The sequence below is a fragment of the Capra hircus genome, assembly GCF_001704415.2.
Source record: "Capra hircus breed San Clemente chromosome X unlocalized genomic scaffold, ASM170441v1, whole genome shotgun sequence".
Classification (NCBI taxonomy): domain Eukaryota; kingdom Metazoa; phylum Chordata; class Mammalia; order Artiodactyla; family Bovidae; genus Capra; species Capra hircus.
In genome coordinates this window covers 26,647,183-26,670,287 of record NW_017189517.1, presented here as the reverse complement: position 1 = coordinate 26,670,287, position 23,105 = coordinate 26,647,183, and the positions used below count along the sequence as shown (strand labels likewise).

General features: G+C 45.4%; 1 protein-coding gene across 5 annotated transcripts in view; it reads right to left on the bottom strand.

Moving 5' to 3' along the window:
* DOCK11 (dedicator of cytokinesis 11) overlaps positions 1-20,412 on the bottom strand; it is a 212,984-nt gene extending 192,572 nt beyond the window's left edge. For 2 of the 5 annotated variants that reach the window (XM_018044192.1, XM_018044191.1), the window contains exon 1: positions 20,166-20,411. In XM_018044192.1, the coding sequence (XP_017899681.1) occupies positions 20,166-20,267 (102 nt within the window). In that variant the 5' untranslated portion in view covers positions 20,268-20,411. Of the gene's footprint in view, positions 1-20,165 lie in introns of all 5 variants that reach the window. The other 3 variants (XR_001917616.1, XM_018044188.1, XM_018044189.1) reach the window with 3 other exon arrangements.
* Positions 20,413-23,105: the final 2,693 nt, after the last annotated feature.

Below are 23,105 nucleotides of genomic sequence, written 5' to 3'. Positions count from 1 at the left end.
AATCACCCGCAGCCTAGGTTTGGACAAATACATAACAACATTTATCTCCCACTAGAGTATCATACGGGCTTCCCTGGTGGCTCAGAGATTAAAGCATCTGCCCGCAATGTGGGAGATCTGGGTTCGATGCCTCTGCCCGCATTGTGGGAGATCTGGGTTCGATCCCTGGGTCGGGAAGATCCCCTGGAGAAGGAAATGGCAACACACTCCAGTACTCTTGCCTGGAGAATTCACTGCTTTAAAATTCCTCTGCGTTCACCCTATTCAGGCCTCCCTCTCCGCTACAAGTTATGAAAATATTCAAAGCTCAGTTTAAATACAACAAATCAATTTTTATAAACCACTTTTATATTATGATCAGAATGGGTGCTAGAAATAAAATGGAGCATGAAATGTGGTGGGGAAAAGACAGGACAAAAGCAACCAAAAATAATGAATTCAAGCATGTGCATACTGATAGGAAAAAAGGGGGAGCACACAGGGAAAAGGGAAAAAGACGTCCTGCCTACCAAGATCTGCAGCATCATCTAATTATCTGAAATGTCAGAGGCAAGACCTTCCATTTCCGAGCTCCTAATTCATCCCCAATTCTCCCATCCATTTGTTTTAAATCCACAAGAAATCTAAGATTGTTTTTAAATAACAGAACAAAGATACAGCCTACTGTAATCCGTAATCCTGTTCAAAATCAGGAAAATGGCAACCATAAATCCTTGCAGTATCAATGCATATCACCCATTAATAGTTTTATTTGAAATTTAAGTCTCTCTAGTGATTGATTATATTAATGGCAGCAAAGGATAACTATAGTATTGACAAACCTAAGACACAGGTCACATGCAAGAAAGGTGAGAGCAATTTTAATTTACATTTCAGAAAATTCAGGGTAGGCATCTCTGCCTCTCAAAAGTTGTGAAGATAATATGAAACATTAAATAGATATATGCAGGTCTATGGGGTCGTACAGAATCGGATATGACTGAAGTGACTTAGCAGCAGCAGCAGATCTATAGGCATATGTGTGTGAGTATGTATACACAAACCCTTTGAAACTTCACTTTATAGAGAACCCACTATGATCAAAATTAGGGGAATACTTACGCAGATTGAAATGAAACGCAAATGGGACTTGAAGTCTCAATTTCTAGACCATCCTAATTTTGTTGATTCAAAAGAGAGAATGTGAGATGTGGAAAGCAATGGACAAGCAGCTGTAAGATTATAGGAAAAACTATTTTAATAATAAGAGCACCATGCTAATTACTATACAGATACCATGTCATACACATATGCATTTATATGTATCACCAAACTATAGCAAGCCTGAAAAGTAAGTATTGAGCTTTTCTTGAATTCTATCAATACTTTTTCTGATTACAGAAATAATACATTTTAAGAACAGAAAATGTAAAACAAGAAAAAAATTTCCTCATAATCTCAGCACTCAGAGATACATACTGTTAATATTCTATATACCTACATGTATTATAAACACAGGCATTCCCTTTGAGAATGTTTCTTTGAATGTAACAATAATACTAACAGCAAATATTTATTCAGTGCTTCCTATGTTCCAGGCATTATTTGTTCCCTTGTATTCTTTTACTCAATCTTACAACAACCCTGTGAAGTCAGAACTATCTACCATCATCTCCATTTTACAGATGAGAAAACTGAGGCACAGAGTGGTTAAGCAACTAAAACCATATATTATCACATATGCATTATTTTAAAAAAATACAATCATACTTTCCATGCTGTTTCATACTCTAAACTTTTTCCCATGTCAGTAATAAACAGAGACATCATTTTACTGACTGCATGGTTTTCTGGTGTGTGGATATACATTTTGCCAATCCCTTACTTTTGAACATTCAGGCTGTTGAAGCTTGAGGCAGGGGTGTTGTTTTTTGTACAACAACTCTGTAAGGCACCCTGAGGTTGATACTATTTCCTCTTTACAAATGAGCATAAGGTGTTTCCACACAGTTTAATAGCCTGTCCAAGGTAACACAGAGGGTCAGAGCAATCACTGGGCCTTTCTGGCACTCAGACAACTATGCATCAGCCCCTTCTACTCTCCTGCCTGCTGCTTAGGCATTTACATGTTAATGGGCGAGAGAAGTTGTCAACCATAGATAGTTATGAGGCTGAATGAAATCAGTCCTCTCTAAAACTAGAGAACTGGAGTGGTAGGCTGAAAAATTCTCCCCTCACCCAGATATGTCCCCATCATAATCCCTGGAACTCCCAAATGATACCTTATGGCAAAAGGATCTCTAACATGTGTTTGAGTTCATAAGGGTCTCAAGATAAAGAAATCAAGATCACTGTGGATTATCAAGGTGGGCCCTAAATGCCATCACAAACATCCTTATAAGAAAAAGGCAGAGGGAATGAGAAAGAATGAAACAATGCCCTTTGCAACCTCAAGGATGGACTTAGAGATGATCATACTGAGTGAAGTAAGTCAGAGTAGAAGAAATATGGTATGACATCCCTTATATGCAGAATCTAAAAATAAATTATACAAATGAACATTTTTAACAGAAGAGATACACACTCACAGACTTAGAGAATGAATTTATGGTTGCCAGGGGGAAGGGTACAGGGAAGGGATAGTTAGTTTGGGATGGGCATATACACACTGCTATATTTAAAATGGATAACTAAAAAGGTCCTATGGTATAGCACAGGGAACTCCGCTCAGTGTTAATGTGGCAGCTTGGAGGGGAGGGGAGTTTGGGGGAGAATGGATACATGTATATGTATGGCTGAGTCCCTTTACCACTCACCTGAAACTATAATATTGTAAATCAGCTATCAGTTCAGTTCAGTTCAGTTGCTCAGTTGTGTCCAACTCTTTGCAACCCCATCAACTGCAGCACGCCAGGCCTCCCTGTCCATCACCAACTCCCGGAGTTCACCCAAACCCACGTCCATTGAGTCGGTGATGCCATCCAGCCATCTCATCCTCTGTCGTCCCCTTCTCCTCCTGCCCCCAATCTCTCCCAGCATCAGAGTCTTTTCCAATGAGTCAACTCTTTGCATGAGGTGGCCAAAGTACTGGAGTTTCAGCTTTAGCATCATTCCTTCCAAACAAAACCCAGGACTGATCTTTAGAATGGACTGGTTGGATCTCCTTGCAATCCAAGGGACTCTCAAGAGTCTTCTCCAACACCACAGTTCAAAACCATCAATTCTTCGACGCTCAGCTTTCTTCACAGTCCAACTCTCACATCCATACATGACTACTGGAAAAACCACAGCCTTGACTAGATAGACCTTTGTTGGCAAAGTAATATCTCTGATTTTGAATATGCTATCTAGGTTGGTCATAACTTTTCTTTCAAGGAGTAAGCATCTTTTAATTTCATGGCTGCAGTCACCATCTGCAGTGATTTTGGAGCCCCCCAAAATAAAGTCTGACACTGTTTCCACAGTTTCCCCATCTATTTCCCATGAAGTGATGGGACTGGATGCCATGATCTTCATTTTCTGAATGTTGTGCTTTAAGCCAACTTTTTCACTCTCCTCTTTCACTTTCATCAAGAGGCTTTTCAGCTCCTCTTCACTTTCTGCCATAAGGGTGGTGTCATCTGCACATCTGAGGTTATTGATATTTCTCCTGGCAATCTTGATTCCAGCTTGTGCTTCTTCCAGCCCAGCGTTTCTCATGATGTACTCTGCATAGAAGTTAAATAAGCAGGGTGACAATACACAGCCTTGACGTACTCCTTTTCCTATTTGGAACCAGTCTGTTGTTCCATGTCCAGTTCTAACTGTTGCTTCCTGACCTGCATATAGGTTTCTCACGAGGCAGGTCAGGTGGTCTGGTATTCCCATCTCTTTCAGAATTTTCCACAGTTGATTGTGATCCACACAGTCAAAGGCTTTGGCATAGTCAATAAAGCAGAAATAGGTGTTTTTCTGGAACTCTCTTGCTTTTTCTATGATCTAGCGGATGTTGGCAATTTGATCTCTGGTTCCTCTGCCTTTTCTAAAACCAGCTTGAACTTCTGGAAGTTCATGGTTCACTTATTGCTGAAGCCTGGCTTGGAGAATTTTGAGCATTACTTTACTAGCATGTGAGATGAGTGCAATTGTGGGGTAGTTTGAGCATTCTTTGGCATTGCCTTTCTTTGGGATTGGAATGAAAACTGACCTTTTCCAGTCCTGTGGCCACTGCTGAGTTTTCCAAATTTGCCGGCATATTGAGTGCAGCACTTTCACAGCATCAGCTTTCAGGGTTTGAAATAGCTCCACTGGAATTCCATCACCTCCACTACCTTTGTTCGTAGTCATGCTTTCTAAGGCCCACTTGACTTCACATTCCAGGATGTCTGTCTCTAGGTGAGTGATCACACCATCGTGATTATCTTGGTTGTGAAGACCAAATCAGCTACACTCCAATATAAAATAAAAAGTTAAAAATAAAATAGAAACAGGCAGAGGGAGATTTGCCACTACCAAAGAGCAGGCAACATGACCCACAGAGGCAGAGACTAGAGTGATCCAGCCACAAGACAGGGAATGCTGGCAGCTACCAGAGCTGGGAGAGACAAGAAACAGAAGTGGCCCTGAATTCTCCAAAGGAAGTGTGGCCCAGTGATACTGATTTTGGACTCTGGCCTCCAGAAGTATAAGAGAATTAATCCATTGTTTTTAAGCCACCGAGTTGGTGGTAATTTTTTATGGCAGTCTCAGGAAACCAATACAAGAAGCAAGAGGCTATGGGCATCTTGTTCCGAATGTATACAGTTGTGAGGGGGTGGGGAGCAGTGAAGGATGGCCATTTGACCTAAACCCTGCAAGACAGATAAGATTCCCTTTAGCAGGGAAGGAACTGGAAGGGCCTTCTAGGAAAAGGAATCAGCATGTGCGAAAGCATGGAGATGAGAAGGTTTAGTGTTTTGGGGGAGCAGTAGTTACTGGACCACTAATGGTCCAGTGCAGCTGGAGTACAGGCAACAGGAAGGGATGTGATGGGAGAAGAGAATCCAAAAGTGGGATGGGCCTTCCTGGTGGACAGGAAGGAACAGGAAGTCCTGCTAAGAAATCTAGGTGCTCATTTCCAGTAATGTGGAGCCAATGCAGGTAGAATTGAGTTTGGAGATTTTGTCATTTTCCCTCATTTTCCTGAGAGGTAGCAGAATGGGAGGTCAGTTTCTAGCTATTTCAAGACAGTAACTGCTTTGCTTGTTGCCAAGATGATCCACTCTAGTATGTCATACTCCTAGGGACATGGAGACAAGATCCTGCCTAAGGGATTTCTCCAGGGGAGGGACAAGAACCGTGACAGTGGGGCAGCCCTGCTCCATTCCACCTGGTGTCAACCGGGAGGACTCCGGTGCCCCCCGGGAGACACTCTGCAATAACCCCTGTTGCTATGAAATGTGTATGGCCTCTGCCAACTCATCACCCCAAGAAAGCAAAATCCTCCATTAAATTGAACTGCAGGAACTTCATTTGTGTCTCATGTGGAAGGTTTCACTTTTGAAACGCCTACTAAGCCAAAGGCCACTCTTTCCTAATGAAACACAGACAAAAAAAAAAAAAACTCAAAAAAAAAACACAAAGTGACGTAAACTGGGCTCTGGACTTGTAATTATATCATTTCTTAAACTCTTCATTCTTATTCCATAATTCCGCAGACAGAACCTCTTCTTTTAGTTGGAACTAAATCCAAAGCCAGGACATTTTAGAGGACAACCTTGCCAGATGTGTAGCTCCACGACATTCCCTTAGCATCCAGGCCATTGAATTTCCAGAAAAGAAACCCAGCCATCACTAGCTCAGGCCTTTGGAATTTTCCATCCTTGGCTAAAGAAAAGGTTAAAAAAAATAAACACAGTGATGGCCTTGTCCCATGGAGAACACTTTATGGCCAAACATGGAGGAGAGGGAAGGAAGAGGTGAGAAAAAGATGAAAAGGGCGAGTAAGAAAGTGCCCACAGTGGAAAGAAGTTTCCAGAGCACGGGGCTGGAGATGGGAAAGTTGTGGTACAACTGGAGCCAGAGATCCAGATCTACAGAAGCTTTTTCTGGAAGGTTGCAGTACAGAGAGGTGAGCGCTGCTGGGAACAGCAACTGAGGAAAATCAAAATGAGGGGGGAACAGTCAGGGAACAGTTGAAGGTAGAAAGAGAAAGAAAGGAAATCTGATAGGGAGAGCATGAAGTCAGCCAAAGGAATCCAGCTCCAGCGGGTGCTGAACTCAGAGTAATTCTCAAGGCTTCAGTGACAGTCTCCATGACATTCCTGTCTAGCAGAGTTTGCTGCCTTGAGAAATACGGGTCTGGATTGTTGTGAACTGCGGCCCTTCTACTACATGAAGATGGAGGAAGTGAGAGCCAGCCAACCCTTGACTCCCAAAAGAAATCTGGCCTTTGCAGGTTTCAAGTCTTGAACCCTCGAGTTGGAGAACTGGGTCCCAACGATCATATACAGCAGAGAACTGCACACAAGTGTCCTGCACACTCCTTCACTAATTAATTCGAGGTCTTGAATTATGCGAGTTGACAGGGTGCACTGCTATCATCTCCTGAATGTCTACTCACCCCTGCTCTGGTCCCACCCACAACTGTCCCATTTGCCTAGTATGGTTTCTACAGGGGTGGATTTCTTCCTGTCTGAATCTAAAGATATACTGGCTACTCTCATTAAATAGTTAATATTTTAATCTCTGGACTCCTGGTCTACTATAATGAGGGGGGGGGAACACTTCCTTCCGTCTTAACTTATTTTTATCCTTTAGTTTCTTCAGAGTAAATCTTTGTCTCCCTTCCCCCACCCCACCCCCAACTTTGCTCTAAGTAGATTTAATCCATTAGAAAGAAATCGGTGGAAATAGATTCTCTGCTTCTCTTCAATTCGAGCAACAGTTATAGAAGCATTTCCCTTGGGATTTTAGCATGACCCGAAGCAAAGTATCTATCTTTTCCTTCAGCTCAGGCAGCTTGCTATCTCTCACAGCTCAGCTTGCCTCTCTCTCTCTCTCTCTCTTCTTTCACTCACTCACAAACAACACATTTGCTCTGCAGTTGCTTCTGACATATACCACACTCCCAGACGTTCCAGAGTCCTGAGGCATCAACTCTGTCACGAAGCTCATTGATCTAATGCCTACTGCCCATAAGCCATAATTCAGATGAGGGCCAGTAAAAAAGAAAAAAAAACCCCAAACTAGAAAGGAGTAAGTCAGTAAAATAATGTGAAATTAACTGCAATAAAATAATCCAGGTTGAAGGGCAAGAGCCTGTAACATGAAAATGAACATCCATTTCTAAATATTTAAATAGGATTACAGTTAATACCCTTTCACATTCTAGAGATAAGCAGTATATAAATACATTAGGAAAAAATTTTTATGATAATTCCACTGAAAACATCTGAATTTTTTTATGGAGATGGCTTATAAGGAGAATTGGAACAGTTTTCCTATTAAGCAGAAAGGAAAGGACAAATGGAACGAGAGAAAGGGAAGATGGTTCATGTATATTTTGTCTATAAGATTTTTAATCAAAATCTTGCCAACCCCCAGATTTACATAATATTTTTTAGTACATTTCAACCAGTTATTCAAGGGCCTGTAAAAAGATAGGCCAGCCCTCAGAGAAATATAGCCATGACCAATTAGAACTGATGTAAAAATAGAAAATGCAATCCACATCGATGATAGAGTGCTTCTTCAGGGCAGTCAGGCTCTCTGCCATCAGCTCATCATGGATATTGTTATAGCCAGTGTTTGGAGGGCTGGTGAAAACGTGATCAGCCAGGAAGCTTTTGTGGTGTGTCTAAGATGGCAGTGACTGGACTTAGTGAATGAGAGAGGAAGTTTCAATTTCTCTCTCAACTGAAACCATCATGAAGCCAGAAGGAATCAGAGAGATTTTCCAGTCCTTCTCTCTGCTTCTCTAATCGTGTGTTTTAGAAACCCATTTCTGGGAAAGAGTCCATCAATTACCTTGAATATGCAGGAGGGCCATGGCCAGTCTAACCTTACCATCAGGATGGATGAAGTGCCTCTCCACAGGACAAATGACAGGTGTCTTGGGCTTGTCAGTGAAAGAGTTATTCTCTGTGATGTGAAACCATCCTTTTCTCTTTTACACACACACACACACACACACACACACACACACACACACACACACACACACTTACCTCTTTACGCTTTAGCTGAGGGTGGAAAATTCCATAGGCCTGAACTGGCCAAGTGCCTGCTAAGTGTCTGGCCAGCTTGTATCTTGAAACACCTCAAGTCTGAAAGCAGTGCCCACTTACAAGAACTCCAGACTGAGAGACTTTTGTGTGGGAAAAAATTTTTTTAATTATGAAGAATTTAAGAAAACATCCAAACTGAAATTGCAGACTGCAGACCTATATTGCTTTCTTCTGGCCAAAATTCTCAGAAGGGATTGTGCTTTCTCATTCTAATTCTGTGAAGATTTCTGCACCTGGTTCACAGTGTGCCAGTCTATCAGACCCTCCTCCAGACCCTATGGTGTTCCTCATCCACCATAAGATCACCATTCCTCAACTTCCATCAATGCCTGAGCACTAGGCAGATGCCCCCTTCTTATTTACTGGAACTTGTGACTATGTGATATTACATGGCAAAGGGATTCTGCAGATGTGATTAAATTAAGGACTCTGAGATGGGGAGATTACCCTCACCAGTTATCCTGGTGGGACCAATGTAATCATGAGTCTTTCTAAGTGAGGGAGGGAGGAAGGCAGGAGAGGGAGAATCAGTGAAGGAGACGTGACGACAGAGGCAGTGTCAGTATGACATGATGTGAGAAAGACCTGACCAGACATTGCTGGCATGAAGACAGAGGAAGAGGCTATGAGTCAAGGAATGTAGGCAGCCTCCAGAAACTAGAAAAGGCACCGTAAGAGCTCCCCCTCTTAGAGCCTCTGGGAGGGAGTGAGGACTTACAGACACCTTGGCATTAGCCCAGTGAAACCTGTTTCAGACTTCCAACCTCCAGAACTATGAGTTTAATAAACTGTGCTGCTTTAGACACTAAGTTTGTGGCAATGTGTTCTAGGGGCCAGAGGAAACTTAACAGACCATGCGTCTGGCGCACATCTCAGCAGGGCCATCACTAGATCTCCTCATGGAAGTACTCTGCCTCTTCTGAGTTCTCTAAGCAGACCCCCTGCTAAGCTCAAGCTATTGTGCAGTCACTGTGAGGGTAGGGCAGTCCTCCTCAGGATCAGCAACAAGATGAGAACCCTCCTAGAGGAACTGGGCACTTGACTGGCAAACCAAGACAGAGGGTTAGATACAGGGTCAAGCCCAAGACACAGGGACAGCAACCCCTGGGGACAAGAAAGAAGATCAAACCCAGGGACCAGCAGTGGATTTGACAAGGCAGAACCAGCAGCCTAGACGACTTAAGGCCCAGCCCCCAAGCTTCGAATACAGTGAGTTTTCCAATGTCCCCTGCTTAGGGCTCTGCACCTGGGATGATGCCAGGCTGGCAGTGGACATCCAAGTAGCTCCCGCTCCACGGAGAGGCAGCAGGGCGAGGGAGCTAGGCAGCAGGGTGAGGGAGCTGGGCATCAATCACAGAACTGAAGTGAGAAAGCTCTGCAGAATTCTCCTCTGACTTCCCCAGTGAGAATTCAGCCAGACTGTTTCATTTTGTTTGGAAGGCGAAGACAGGCAGAGCTCCTCTGTAAGCAGTCACGTGGATCACCAGCAGGGGAGGAGTGATTCTCCCCCAGGGTCAGGTTAGGAGGGAGTACCTTCTTTGCGGCACAAGCACTAGAGCATGAGCTAAACACTCTGCTGGCAAAAGAGAGCTGTGGCGCCTATGAGCTTTCCAATAACTATTTGGTTCAGTGTTTGCAACAGTTGATGGAGAGCCCTCCTGGATTTCAGTTCTTTCTGGGTGTAAAGTTAAGCAACTTAGAAGGTGGTATTCCCTCCTTCAGGTCTCTAGGAAATCATTTAATGGACCGAAGCCTTCAGAACTTGTTAACCTATGAAAATAAACTGGTTTTGCCAACAACACTCTTCTACTCACGCCATGAACATTGACAACAGGTCCTGTAAGGCGTAAAGCTGGCAGTTTGACAAGTGGAAAAACTAAACTGCTCATATAAAAGGCATGGAGAGAAATATATATGTTGTTATTTTTGGACAGCACTAACCTGCTTGAAAAAAAAAAACAAACATAAAAAACAGTTCCCTGAAAATGATCCCATGTACCTCAGCTGAACCAGTGTCCTGGAGATATTTTTTCCCCCATATCATTATTCAAATAGCAAAGAAAGGAAGAATGGCCAATGGCAAACAGTTCTCAAAATCCTTTGGCTGACTTTGGCAAGGAAAAATCTATACTGATCTTGCCTGCATTGCTCAATAACAACATCACCCCTCTTTTTTTCCTTCTGTCCTCACCTTCTACTTTCCCATAAAAGACACCTAAGCTTGTTCAGAAATAAACACTGTTTCCCAATAGGAGGAGAACCCTAACCACACTAAAAGAGATTCCTCCACCCAATCCACTGTGGAATTTGGCCCAGGAGCTAGTGCTTCTTTACCTGATTATGCCAAAGAAATTGAGACACCTGGAGTTCATTACCTGTTCTGTCATTTAGCAAACATGGGTGGCCTACAGCCTGCCTCACTTGAAACCATGCCTCTGTTCCCTTCTGATGGGAGAGAGGTGATGACAATGCAGTACGCATTTCATAGTGACCTGGAAGAACATGCGAGGGAGGTCAGAGACATAGCTGCAGTTTTTTTTAACTCTTCCTAAGATCAGGGCTATAAAAATACAAGGTCTTTTCATTGTCCAACCATCATTTCGTACAAAGGCATTCCCCAGCCTCCTGACCCACTTCAACGAAGCACTTCAAATAAAGATGTTCTGGTCTCAGAGGCTTAGAAGAACACTTGACTTCTTAGTTAAATCTCACTCAGTTCAATCTTTAAGTCACTAGGGAAAGCAACAGGAGGGAAAAACTGAAGTATCAGAATACCTTCAAACATTTCTCTGCAGCTTGAAACATAACACAATCTGACATAAGCTGTTGAAAAAGGCCAAAATATAACTTCCTGTCAACAATAAACTCAATGGGCAATAAAAATAAGGTGACAAAGAATGGCAGGAAATCATTAATAGCAGATTTTGGCATGATTGTGCGAGGCTCTGCATAGACAATAGGCAAACCTCACATCCCTGGAACAATTGGCATATTTTCTACCATATCAACCACACTGGAAACCTGTCCACACCATTCCTAATAGAACTTAGCCTGCTATTGCAAAACCAAGATAACTGGGTAGAAAAGGACATTAATTTCTTAGGAGACCTTTAAGCTTGAAACGTGCCCACTAAAATTACATGTTTCCACAATACATCTTTAAAAAGGCATTTGAATGTCAATATTCATTTGATTATTTTTGAAGTAAGGATGAATGCATGAAATGAAGGTTAACAAAATTTTGAGAGGGAAAGGAAGGGGTGTTGAAGTTCTAGTCTTCCATACAGAGCCCAATGCTCTTCTAGCCACACTTTTGCAGGAACCTTGATAAAGAGCCAGTCCTAAGTTCCCCAGACCAGAGAACCTTCCCCGGACATGGGATGGGATGTTCCTCCCCACTAGACAACTAGCCTTCCCACTCATTCATCTGGCTAGTCTGAAAGCAGGAATTGCCAAAAGCCCAGAGTCCTACCTCACATCCACTGGGCTCTCTGATATGACCCAGTCCACCTGAGAATGGTGGTTCCCCAGGACCTCATGGGCAGCCAGATTATTCTGCCAAAAGGGAATGATTCTTAGCTCAGCAATGTATGTAGCTCACCCTCTGGGACATTATCTGGAGCAAGGAAATAAAAAAGCGAGAGTAGGGATTCCTAACCTTCAAGCTATGACAAACCAAGACAACATATTAAAAAGCAGAGACATCACCTTGCTGAGAAAAGTCTGTATAGTCAAAGCAATGGTTTTTCCAGTAGTCATGTATGGATGTGAGAGTTGGATGATAAAGAAGGCTGAGCACCAAAGAATTGATGCTTTCAAACTGTGGTGCTGGAGAAGATTCTTGAGAGTCCCTTGGACTGCAAAGAGATCAAACCAATTAATCCTAAAGGAAATCAACCCTGTATATTCATTGGGAGGACTGATGCCAAACTTAAAGCTCCAATACTTTGACCACCTAATGAGAAGGAAAAAGACCCTGATGACTCATGGAAAAGACCCTGATGCTGGGAAAGAGTGAAGGCTGGAGGAGAAGGGGGCAACAGAGAATGAGATGGTTGGATGGCATCACCAACTCAATGGACATGCGTTTGAGTAAGCTCCAGGAGTTGGTGATGGACAGGGAAGCCTGGTGTACTGCAGTTCATAGGGTCGCAAAGAGTCAGATATGACTGAGCAACTGAACAACAACAGGGCTTCCCTGGTGGCTCAGTCGGAATCTACCCGCAAATCCACCTGCCAGTGCAGGAGGTGGGGGTTTGATCCCTGGTCTGGGAAGATCCCACATGCCATGGAGCAACTAAGCCCAAGTGCCACAACTACTGAAGCCTGTGTGTCTGGAGTTCATGCTTCACAAGAGAAGCCACCACAAAGAGAAGCCTGAGCACCACAACCAGAGAGTAGTCCCCATTCGCTGCAACTAGAGAAAAGCGCACGAAGCGATGAAGACCCAGCATAGCCAAAAACAAATGAATAAATATTTTTTTTTAAGGCAAGGGTACCTGCTTCCCTTCTACCCATTTACTGTTGTCTGTTAACTTGTTACACATACACAAAAGACCTCCTGCGCACCATCAAGCCCAGGAAAAATAATGCAGGCCAACAGTCATTCAGTGCCCTCCATGTGCCAAGCCCTGGCCCCTAGTGCTTTACATGCAACTCGTTGAAGCCTTTCAACAAACCCATAAGAGGGTTCTCGAGGCCCAGAAGGTTAAAAACTTGGCCCAAGATCACCCAGCTAATAAGCCACTGAGCTGGACTTTGAACCCAGGCCGTGAGCTTTCAGAGCCTACTCTGCCCTACTAAACACGCGTCACAGGCAACGGAGCTGAATGAAACTGTCCCTTTGCCCCAGTGACTGCTCTGGGAGCCTGCAGGGTGCGGCCCTGCAAGAGTTGGAAAGGCATCTGGCTCTGAGCTGATATAAGCGATGGGCCAACGTTACCATGAACCCCGCTGCAGTCTGACAAAAGCTGAAGGAAACCAAGAGATCTAAATCCCAAACAGAGATGTATCATCAAATGACCGTTAGGATTTACAGAAAAGGGGAAACCGCTCTCGCGCTTTCTCCCGCCTGTGGTTTCTGGCCTTCCCTTCTGTGTTTCAGAAAGAAAGAAAAAAAGAAAATGACAAAAAAAAAAAAACTAATAACTTTTCAACATACTTATAATTTTATGTGTCAGAAGAAAGCAAAAGCAGAGAGGTGAAGACACCTCTGAATGGAATTCCAACAAACAAGCAATGGGGGCTCCCAGGGTGGAGCGCTGGGAGTCTAGGAAGATAGCAAGGACTTTGGCAGCTCACAAAGGTCAAGTCATGGAATGGCAAGATGAGTGACGCAGGTAAACTATAAACGGATTTCTCAGTGTCAGACAACTGCCATTTACTTTCTCCATTCTTATTTAAAAAAAAAAAAGGCTTCTGTAGTTCAGTAAATGTGGGCAATGCCAAGATGAACACTTAATTAGCAGAGGCTCATTTAACACTAACACTGTTGAGCCCGGAAGGATCAAACTCTTGAAAAACCCTTAAGGATCACAAAAAAGATCACAGGGCCCTGGGCAGAAGTGATGTAACTAGCTGAAGAGAGAAGCCACACCACCATCTTCTCTATTTCAGTCATTTGCATACATCTCATCTCCCTTCCGGGCCTGAGAGTCCCTCTAGGGCAGGAAACGTGCTCTCCAGCCTCTTTAGGGGAAAGAGGCTAGTCAGGCTGAGCCCTTGGAGAGGAGGCTGCCCAGGGGGTGACCTAACTTCCCATGAAGTCTGGAGAGGCTGCTATCGATGCCCAGCCTCCCACTTCCCTAATCACCCCCAAAGGTGCAAACTTCTTCAATCAGCTAATCTCTCCTACAATCTCACCTCACCAGCTGCTCAACCCTGGCTCTTCCTCCCCTTCCTAATCCCATCTAGGACACTCTTCTGGGCCCTCAACAACCCCAGTCTTTTGCCAAAACACAACACTACACACTCTCTCCCTTCCCCTCTCATGGAACACGCTGATCCTCCAGGTCACCCGGGTGGACAAACCTCAGCCATCTTGACTCCACCTCCCTGCCGCCACCTCCCTGCCGCCACCTCCCCCCGCCTCCGCTTTCTCTTCCTCCCACTTCTTCCTTTCCCTCCTCCGACCCCCCTTCAAGACATCACTAAATCCTGTTGATTTTATCACTCCTCTTCTGCCTTATCTCCATTGTCACTGCCTCAGTTATGCCTTTGTTGTCCCTCTTCAGAGCCACAGAGCTACATTTTAACTAGTTACCTGGCCTCCAGGCACCCAGCAACAGGTCCCATCCTCCATATTATTTCCAGTGTATCTGCGGCCAAGTCCCTGAATTCTTGGCTCATGTCCAAAATGGGTATGAAATACTGCTCCCTTCTTTATTGTAATCTGTATTAGACCCTTCCAGAATACAGTTTTTGTTATAGAGAAATCTAGTAACAGTATTTCATACCCATTTTGGATATGAGACAAGAAGTCAGGGACTTACCTTTATGAATCACTTATACATCAGACACTTTCCAAATATTACCTTCTTTGACCCCACGAGAACTCCACAAGGTTGGGACAACTATCTACCCCCATTTCACAGATGAGGACAACAAGATCTGGTTACTTGTTTCAGTTCACAATGCAAGCTGGTGACAGAGGGCAGATTCAAGCCCAGGTCTGACTCTTGAACCTGGGCTCTGCCTTCCATATTTTAAGGAGGACACTGAAACCTTGGAAAGGAGCCCCAACGGATGAATGTGATGGTAAAGCATCTTGAAACCAAATCATGTGAGGAAGGAACAAAATAAAGGCTGTTTGGCTTTGGGAAGAGAGAATTTTAAAATGCCATGGTGGCAGTCTTCAAATATTTGAAGGGTTGTCATGTGAAAGAGGAAGCAAACATATTCTGTGCAGCTCCAAACAGCAGAGCTGGGCCTAGCCTAGCAGTGGAACTTACAGAGAACACATTTCAGCACAACATTTTTACCCAGCCCTCTCATAGGCGGAGAGTGGCTAAGGAGAAGCTAGTCACCGTTTGTCAGGGGTGGTACAGGGGACATTCCTGCCTTGAGTAGGCAAGTGGCCTAGATCTGTGTTTCTGTGCACATCAAAATCACCTTGGGTTGTTTTTAAAAATACAGATGCCTGGCCCCACCCCAGACTTATCAAAACAGAATCTTAGGGCTAGAGACCGTTAGTGCAAGGATTACAAACCAGGAAATAAGTCTGTAAGAAGGTTTACTCGAATCCTCAAAAGAAGAAATACAAATAGCTAATCACACATGCAAACCTGTTCCACTTCAAGACTAATGAAAGGAATGTAAATTAGGAGAGTGTTATGCCATTGATCAGCTATCAGATTGCAAAGGGTAAAAAATATTAATTGCCAGTGCTAATATGCAGGGCTGGGGGAGGAACACGCACACATTTCTGGTGACGAAACAGTAAATGGTAATAACATTCTGCAGTGCAATTTAACAGCAGGTTTAAGGGGAACTTTCAATGCTAAATATGTATCTAATGTTGGAGCAAGCAATTCCGATGCTACAAATTTATCCAAGAGGGTCAATCTAGCAAGTTTGAAAGTACCTGCTCAAAGATGTTCGTTCAAATCCATGTTTATACCTGCACTGTCCAAAATAACTTTCTGCAGTGATGGAAATTTGCTCTCTGTGCTGTCCTACTTGCCAATTACTAGACACATGTGGCTATTGAGCAGCTGAACTGTGGCAAGTGCAGTTTAGGAGCTGATTTTTATTTAATTTTAATTTTTTAATTAATTTAAATGAAAATGTAAATAGCCACAGATGGCCAGTAGCTACTGTCCGGGAGAGCTTGTGTTCAGAATGCCACAAAATTATAGCTTCTCAAGGTATCAAACAATAAAGGATGATTAGCTATAATCCACCCACAGTGCAATTTTTGGCAGTCATTAAACATGATTATGTAGACTTATATTACTGATGTCAAGAAATGTTCTTAAAATATGGATAAGTGAAATAATTATTTAAAAGTTTGTATGATAAATTTGTTTAACACATTCAACTTAAGAAACAAATTCTACTATTTGGTGCTTCTATGTAACCTCTGCACTGGGCTTGCAGACAGATCCTTCCTTTTCCAAACCTGGAAAAGCCAACAGGAGCAGCGAGACTATTTCATCAAGAGCCCAGCTAAGTCTTTGAACTGGAGTGTGTGTGTATGTGTGTGTGTGTGTGTGTGTGCGTGTGCGTGTTAGTTGCTCAGTCGTGTATGGCTCTTTGTGACCTGCCATAGGGCTATGCTTCTCTGTCCATGGGATTTTCCAGGTAAGAATAGTAGCGTGAACTGCCATTTCCTTCTCCAGGGGATCTTTCCAACCCAGGGATCGAACCCAGGTCTCCTGCATTGCAGGCGGTCAAAACCCATTGCAACTTGCTTTATTATTTTGTACTCAATTAAGTATATTCCACAAATTCCCCTGGGAAGAGGGAGCAGGGGAGCTGATTCATTTTCAGGCCTTCCCTAAATGCAAACCTAAGGAACGCTTCTCTCTGTGTGTGTGTGTGTTTGTGTGTGTGTGTGTAGAGCTTTTCTCTACTTGCCTTGTGTGCAATGGGGCCAGCCTGGGGACCATGCATGCGTTGCCCTGCCTCAAGGGGCTACAACCCGTAATATCTAGCAACTCTTTCCTGATCCTTTGGCGCACAAGGAATTAAGGGTATATTCAGCAGCAGCAAGCAAACAGTTTTGAAACACCTACTAGGCGACTTTCCCAGGCTGACACAGGGACTCCTCCCAAGGGCAGCCAGAATACAAAAGGTTTATCAAATGGCTTTGTCTCTGCATAGGAACAAACAGCTCCATCCTGAATTCTAACAAAAACAGCGTTAAACTCTGCATTCTAAAATGTGTGTATATATGTAAACACTTCTCAGTTAATCACATACACTCTCAGGTTATAATATTCCTCCCCAAGTCTTTCTTGAGAAACCTCTGCCAGTGGTTAATTCTGTAATTATCCCTTTGCTTGGGTTAAAAGTATCCTTCATAAAAATGCCAAGAAAATGCAGCCACAAAATGGTCTTTCTTTCTCTGCTTCATTACGTAGTTAATAGATTCGAGGAAGTACTGATAACTGGATGAAGGTCTGAATACACAACTACATGCTATATATAGCCCAGGCCTTCTGAATTTTTCAGTGAACAAAACTGAATGATGTTAGCAATATGCCAAAAAGGGTATAACTGTTTTGGTTTTTTTTAACAAACCACCTAAACAGGAAATTCTGTATATTTGTTCAGCTTGGTGGGTTTTCCAACTTCTAGTAAAAGATATACCACAAGAAAGCTTGATCTGCAGCAGGAATGACTCCATATTAGAATCTAATGAATGTGACTCCATGTTGAAGCCCTAACTTGAGCGTCGTGGGTTTACAGCAGCAAGTATAAATCCCACCTCAGCAGTCACAAATAAACATTTTGGGTCTTAAATCAGAAAAGAATCAGACGTTTCGTCGGCAGCTGCAATGTGCATGGTCTACTCACTCTCCAGTCACGCGTGGCTTTGCTTAATGAGCTCTTGGTGTCAGGAAAGCAGGGGCCAAGAAAGACAGCCATTTAGGAGAGTATACTCCTTTACGATTGTTTCCTCATTTCTTAATTGACTGAGCCACTTTAAAACAGCATTCACTAATACGCTATGAATAATCTATAATTGACTTAGGTATATAATCTGGGCATCCTCCTGACAAACACATATGTATACCCAATCCAGGCTGGAACTAATGAAACAAATGAAAATAAAGTCATCTACATTCACTCATCATTTTAAGGCATCTAGGATTGTGTCTTGCACACAGTAAGGACTCAACAGATACAGATTTAGATTCCTAGAATCAGTTCTCCCCAGCTCCCAAAATTTCAGTGTGGACTACATACCAAAGTAGTAAATAAATATTTCTGTGCCTTGCCTGTTAAAGTCTGTGGCCTTGGTCCCAAGTAAGCTAGGTTGGCAGCATCTCTCATTGGAGTCTCCTCCCACTAACAGCTTTTTGAGCTTTGCCAAAGAGTCAGTGGCTAGGAAGGTACCTGTGTTACCCCAAATTCTTTTTCAAACCCGAAAACCTGGGCAAGAATGCTAATGTTAACTTTACGCTGCTGAGGGTGGCAGGTCAAATGCTGGTCAAATCCCAGTGGAGGTTTGCTGAGGCCCATTTATTCTCTTGAGACCATCTGTCCACTTCACAGGGTGTGGTAGAGGGCCAGCCACCCCTGCTTAAGTGAGATTTTTCTTTCTTCCTGAATTTAGAAAAGGGTTTCCTGTGCTAGGGAGATTGAATCACTTGTTAACAATCACCCAAGATAAGAGCCCTGGTATAAATTCCCTACACACAGCTTGCCTTCCAATCTTAAGGGGCTGTGCTGACAATCGAGGTTCCAATCTGAGCCCAACAGGACCTCATTCTACAATCAGTGAGACACACAATAAGCCAAGTCCATTAAAACAACATTAAAGGTCTGGGTTTTTAGCTCTGCTAAACAGCAGGATTAAACTTTCAAGGTTCCAGCCAGGACAGAGAGATTTCTTTAAAGTCACTTGGCTTTGCACAGTTGTAGCTATTAGGGATCAGATCTTTATCTCAAAGGTACATATTTTGCCTTTGATCCTCCTCCAGAACTCCCACTAATGTCAACTTTCTCCACAGTTGGGATCAGGTCCCTGGCCTCCTTTTTTTTTGGCCTCCCTTTTATGTTGGTTTTATCACAGATACTACAAGATCAACAGAAAAATTACAAGGAAAGGCTGTGAAGTTCCCTTCCGATGATAAGTTGTTTTAACAAAAAGAACTCACTCTTAAATGGTGAAATTTAAACACAGCAGATAACTTGGGGTAAGGTAGAGGGACTAGAGAGAGACGAAAACGACCAACCAACCAACCAAAGCAACAAAACAAACAGTAATTAACCAGTCTGATTGCTTATTTAGGTTTTGATCGCTGGTCCAGGAAATTGGCAACAAGCGTCTTGAAAACAGGAGAAGCCCGTTAGTACCCGTCCGCTGAGCTCCCGAGTCTGACAACCCGAGGGCACAACGGAAGGGTTCCCAAGGGGTCAGCGCGCTTTCCAATCCCCATCCCCCAGCCCTGAGCGGTGGGGCTCTGAACCTAGGTCCTCCATCCCCGGACTAGCGCACACCATCTTCTCCTAAAACCCCACGGGTCCATCTCCTCGCCTCTGGAGCGCTCCCGGGTCCCAGGGGACACCCTGGCCCTGCGGCTGCCGAGCCCGCGCCCACTCGCCCAGGAACCCCGTTGTCTCCAATCCGCTCCCTTCTGAGCGCCAGCGCCAGCAGCACCCCTTCTACACCCATCACCACCCTCTCCCCAGTAGCAGGAGGAAGTCGCTGCGCTTCCTCTGTTCTCACCGCCCGCCGGAGCTTGGGCGCCCGGGGCTTTTTGGGTGGGGTTCTTTTTTTGTGTACACGGTGTGTGAGTGTATGTGTGTGTGTGTATGTGCGCGCGCGCGTGCGTGTGTGTGCAAAATGCTCATCGCATCCTTCCGCCTAGGCTGCCTCAGGTGCGGCCAGGAGGGAATCGGGATCTCGCCGCGCCCGGGTCTCAGGCTCTTTGTGCCGGGTCTCGGGGAGCGGAGTCCGCTCTCCAGCTCATGCTCCCCTCCCGGACCCCGGTTCCGAGCCCCCGATGGCCCGTCGGCGTCCAGCCGAGCGCACGCCTCCTCCGCCTTGCGGGGCAGCCGGGCAGCCGCGGCGCTGTCAGCGGGCGCCTGGGACTCGGACCCCCAGCGAGGGGTGGCCGCGGCAAAAACTTACTGAAGCGGAGAAAAAAGCGCGGAGCGCACCGGGCGGCCACAGGCTGAGCCGTCCCCGTCCCGGCCCCGCGCGCGCGCGGGAAGCCGCCCGATCGTCCTCGCCTGGAGCGTGTCCCTGGGGACCCCTCGGTCACTCACCAGCACCACCGAGCTCCGCACGGCCTCCGACACGCTCTGCCGGAGCTCGGCCGCCGTGCCCGGCTTGCTGAGCCGCTTGGTGAATTTGCGCACTTCGGCCATGGCAGCGGCGGGCAGGTCTCGGCGGGCGTGCTCAGTGCCCGGGGCCGGGGCGGCCGCGGCTGCTCCCCGTGTTTACACGCCGGCTGGCCGGCCACATCGCAGCTCGGCGGCGGCGCGGCTCCTGCGGCTCCTCCTCCCGCCCCCCGCGGCCCCGCCCTCCTTCGCTCGCTCGCAGTCCTGCCCCACGGCAGCGGCGGCTCCCTCCCCTAGAGAGCCCGAGCTCCGCGCGAGCTGCCGGAGGAGGAGGGTGTGTCTGGCGGGGAAGGGTGTGCGGAGAGGGAGGGAGCGCGGGAGGGGGGCCCAGGGTCACGAGGGAAGAGGGGGGAAGTGGCAACCGCTCGGGCTCCGCCCGCAGCTGATGTTGCTGGTGCAGCCGCATCCGGGAGAAGAGATCTGGCTGCTTCATTTTTCGTGTGTATTTGGGGGGTGGCGGGGGCGGGAGGACACGGAAAGTCGCCAAGAGTGCAGCACGCTCTGCTCCAGCGCTCCTTTCCCGCCCGTTAGGCTGCAGTGCCCGCTGGAGGGCTGGGGAACTCTAGCCTCCGCTCACCCCTCAAGCCCCCAGGGCAGGGGCGCCAGAGGGGCTGGGGAACGACGTGGAGCGGCCATCTATTGTGTGCTTCGCCTAGGAGGGGTCGCGCCGGTGTCAGAGGTCGAAGGAGGGAGAATGGTTTTCCGGCCGGAGCGATATGCCTGGGTCACCTCCTCCCCACACCATTTTCTTACCCATCGGTCCTCCTCACGTTTGGGGCGGGGGAGCAGGGCAGGAAACAGCTGGGTGGTGGGGGCCTGCACCTGTGGCAGGTTGTCTAGTTGGGCAGAGACTGTTGTGGGCTGGGGCGCTGGGAGCCGGGGGTGGCGGGGAGGCGCGGGTAGGAGGGTGGTATTGGGAAGGCAATTACCTGGAGTCCAGAGGATTTACTGATCTTCTAGAAGCGTTTACACACGCTCCTGTCACCTCTCCATTTCCCACTCCTTTCCTTATCCTCTTCACCTTCCAAGAAATTGTTTCCTAAGAATCAAAGAACATATTCTGAACTGAGATATAAAATGAAGATGCTTAAGACAGAAATAAATCACAAGCTGGAATCAAGATTGCAGGAAGAAATACCAACAACCGCAGATGCAGATGGCACTGCCACTCTAATGGCAGAAAGAGAAGAGAAACTAAAGAGCCTCTTGATGAGGGTGAAAGAGAAGAGTGGAAAAGATGGCTTAAAACTCAACATTCAAAAAATGAAGATCATGGTATCCGGTCCCATCACTTCATGGCAAATAAAAGGGAAAAAAGTAGAAGCAGTGACAGATTTTAATTTCTTGGGCTCCAAAATCACTTCAGATGGTGACTGCAGCCAAGAAATTAAAAGATACTTGCTCCTTGGAAAAAAAGCTTTGACAAAACTAGACATCGTATCACTTTGCCAGCAAAGGTCGGTATAGTCAAAGCTATGGTTTTTCCAGTAGTCATGTACAGATGTGAGTTAGACCATAAAGAAGGCTGAGCGCTGAAGAATTGATGTTTCCAATTGTGGTCCTGGAGAAGACTCTCCAGAGTCCCTTGGGCAGCAAGGAAATTAAACCAGTCAATCCTAAAGGAAGTCAACCCTGAATATTCATTGGAAGGACTGAAGCTGAAGCTCCAATACTTCAGCCACCTGATGTGAAGAGTCAACTCATTTCTCATTGCAAAGAGTCACCTGATGCTGGGAAAGATTTAGGGCAGGAGGAAAAGGGAGCGGCAGAGGATGAGATGGTTAGATGGCATCACCGAATTAATGGACATGAATTTGAGCAAATTCCGGAAGATAGTGAAGGACGAAGGAACCTGACATGCTGCAGTCCATAGGGTCCACAAAGAGACAGACACAACTTAGCGACTGAAAAACAAGACAGAAATAAGGATGTGAGTCTTGAAGTACTTGTGACCCTGTAAAGCCTCCTCAAGTGCAAAGTGAGGTTCTGCTAACTGCAGCAATTTTGTCTGGTTACTTAATGTGCTGAGAGTTTAAAAATGACCAGTAATTTCTGTGGAGCCATGCAGCGCTTCTAAGTGGATCCTATCACTGCCATAAGGGCACGTTCCCCACTTTTCCCATCTTCAAAGACCAAGCAGTCACACCTACATATAGGGCATGCATGGTTGATGGCTTCTGTGAATCCAGGGAAGGCCAGATCTCTTAGCAGCATGTCTATTTCAGCAGCCATCACATTAGTCCCAATAAAGCATAGACAAAGGTTCCAGAGAGTTTGGGACCTGGAAGTCCTATACAGGTAAAAGCCTTTTATCACCGATCTTGGCTTTGCATAGTGCATGTGTGTACAAAACTTGTTAATCACTGAGTATTGGTAGATCAGTCTGAATTCACACCTCTGTTCCATGAGTACCTGCGTGTTCCATACTGTTGGTTACCTCCGCAACAGCCATAACACTTTTTCCTTGCTAAGAGAGCTCAGATTTGTTTCTGGCATCAGCAGAGCCATGGAGCTTAAGAAATGCAGACCCAGCTCCAGGTGATGAATTATGACTGGTTAAAAAGAAAATCATGATAACCTCACTCTCCTTTACCAGTAGCCATTGTTCAGTCACTAAGTCCTGTCTGACCCTTTGATACTCCATGGACTCCAGCATGTCAGGCTCCTCTGTCCTTTGATAACTCCCAGAGTTTGCTCAAACTCATGTCCTTCGAGTTGATGCCATCCAATCATCTCATCTTCTGCCGTCCCTTCTGCCTTCAATCCTTCCCAGCATCAGGGTCTTTTCTAATGAGTCAGCTCTTTGCATCAGGTGGCCAAAGTATTAGAGCTTCAGCTTCAGCCTCAGTCCTTACAATGAATATT